At 64.1% G+C, this 1909-nt stretch overlaps 1 protein-coding gene across 1 annotated transcript in view; it reads right to left on the reverse strand.

The window, feature by feature from the left end:
* PTSG_11538 (uncharacterized protein) overlaps positions 1-1909 on the reverse strand; it is a gene marked incomplete at both ends in the record, with an annotated part of 8009 nt that overhangs the window by 4328 nt on the left and 1772 nt on the right. Inside the window, one exon of the mRNA XM_004998584.1 lies at positions 11-1895. Within this exon, the coding sequence (XP_004998641.1) occupies positions 11-1895 (1885 nt within the window). The remainder of the gene's footprint in view (positions 1-10; positions 1896-1909) is intronic.

Consider the following 1909-nt stretch of genomic DNA (forward strand, 5'->3'; position numbering starts at 1 on the left):
CGTGCTGCACCTTGATGCCGAGACAAATGTCTGGGCTGCCCAGGTCCTTCATCTTGAAGCGCTTGGAGATGGCCTTCTTGAACGCGGCCATGTCGCTGTCGCTGTCGGCGAAGATGAGCAGGTCGTCCACGTAGACGGCAACCCACATCACCTTGCCACCCTTGCAGGTGCGGCGGTAGATGCAGGCATCCGTGGCTGTGGCGATGAAGTCCTGCTCGCGCATCCAGGCGTCCAGCGTGTGGTTCCACAGGCGCGGGCTCTGCTTCAGGCCATACAACCCGCGCTTGAGGCGCAGGACCGTATTCGGCGAGAAGATGCCGTCGACGGCCGGTGGCTGGACGTAGATCTCGTGATCCACGGGCGCGTTGAGGAACGCCGTGTTGACGTCCATCTGCTGGATGTCCATGCCACGCGCGACGGCCATGGCGAGCATGGTGCGGATGGCTGCGATGGTAGCCGTCGGGGCAAAGGTGTCCGTGTAGTTGACACCGTGGACCTGGGAGTAGCCTTTGGCAACCCAGCGCGCCTTGTACTTGATCACCTTGCCCTGGTCGTCACGCTTCCTCCGAAAGATGACCATGCTGCGGAGCAGCTTGTGGCCCTTGGGAAGGTCAGCGCGAGGCACGACGTCGTAGACGTCATTGGCCTGCATTGCCGCAAACTCGTCCAGGATGGCTTGGCGCCACTCCTCAGAGTCTGGCGAGGCAAGCGCCTCCTTGACGGTGGCTGGCTCAGCTGACGTGGCAACACTGCCAACAGCGATGTCTGGTAGATGACCACCCACTGCTGATGTCTTCTCCCCCGTACCAGCAGCGCTGGTGGCAACGTGACACGTGGTGGTTGAGCCACCAGAGGTGTCCTTGTCGCCGAGGGTCTCGGACAACAGCAGCTGGTCCCAGACGGAGCCGCCAAGGGCGCGTGGCTGGAGCTGCGGCTCCCCCGCACGTGGTGCAGTGGGAGCGCCGGTGGCACTGTCCTCGGTTGAACGCTGAGCGGTCTTATTGGCATGCGAAGCAGAGGCACCGCTGTTGTGCTCTTGCTGCTGCTGAGAGGAGGCGGCGTCCTTGTTCTTGATGGCGCCGAAGCGAGCGTGGATGGTGTGGACAACGCGTCGCGTGTCCGGCATCCAGACGACGTGGGCCTGGTCCTCCTCGGCGAAGCCGACGTAGACGCCGACGCGTGAGCGTGGGTCAAGCTTGTGCCGCGTGCTGCTCTTCTCCACATGCACGTAGGTCGGCGAGCCGAAGACGCGCAACAGGCTGACGTCAAAGGCGTGCCCAGTCAGGGCCTCGAACGGTGACTTGTCCTTGAGGCTCCTGCGTGGCGCGATGTTGTGCAGCAGCGTGGCGTGCTGCACGGCGAAGCCCCAGAACGGCTTGTCCAGGTCCGCAGCAAACAGCATCGTGCGCGCCGTCTCAAAGAGGGTGCGGAAGGTGCGCTCCGCGGATCCGTTCTTGGCCTGCGAGTGCGGTGGCGAGAAGCGCTGCTTGATGTCGAAGGCCAGGCACAGGTCGGTGAAGTCCTGGCTCTTGAAGACGGCGTCGCTGTCCGTCTGCAGCGTGGCGCCTCGGAGCGCGTTGATGACGTGACGGTCCTTGCGCAGCTGCTCCAGGGCCGCACCGACGTCGTTCTTGTGCCGGATGAGAAACGTCCAGGCGAAACGCGTGCAGTCGTCGATGAAGGTCAGCGCGTAGCGTGCACCTCGCAGCGACGTCTCCTCCAGCGGACCGGCGATGTCGGCGTAGAGCAGCTGGCATGGCCCAGCGCTACGTGGAGCAGACTGCTTTGGGATGGAGGCGCGCGTGCTCTTGCCAAGCGCACATGGTCCACAGGTGACGATGTGCTTGGAAGAGGCCTGGGCGATCTGCTGCCGGATGGCGTCAACGGCCGCGCTGCTGCGATGGCCTAG

This window comes from Salpingoeca rosetta, assembly GCF_000188695.1.
Source record: "Salpingoeca rosetta unplaced genomic scaffold supercont1.1, whole genome shotgun sequence".
Taxonomy (NCBI): Eukaryota; class Choanoflagellata; order Craspedida; family Salpingoecidae; genus Salpingoeca; species Salpingoeca rosetta.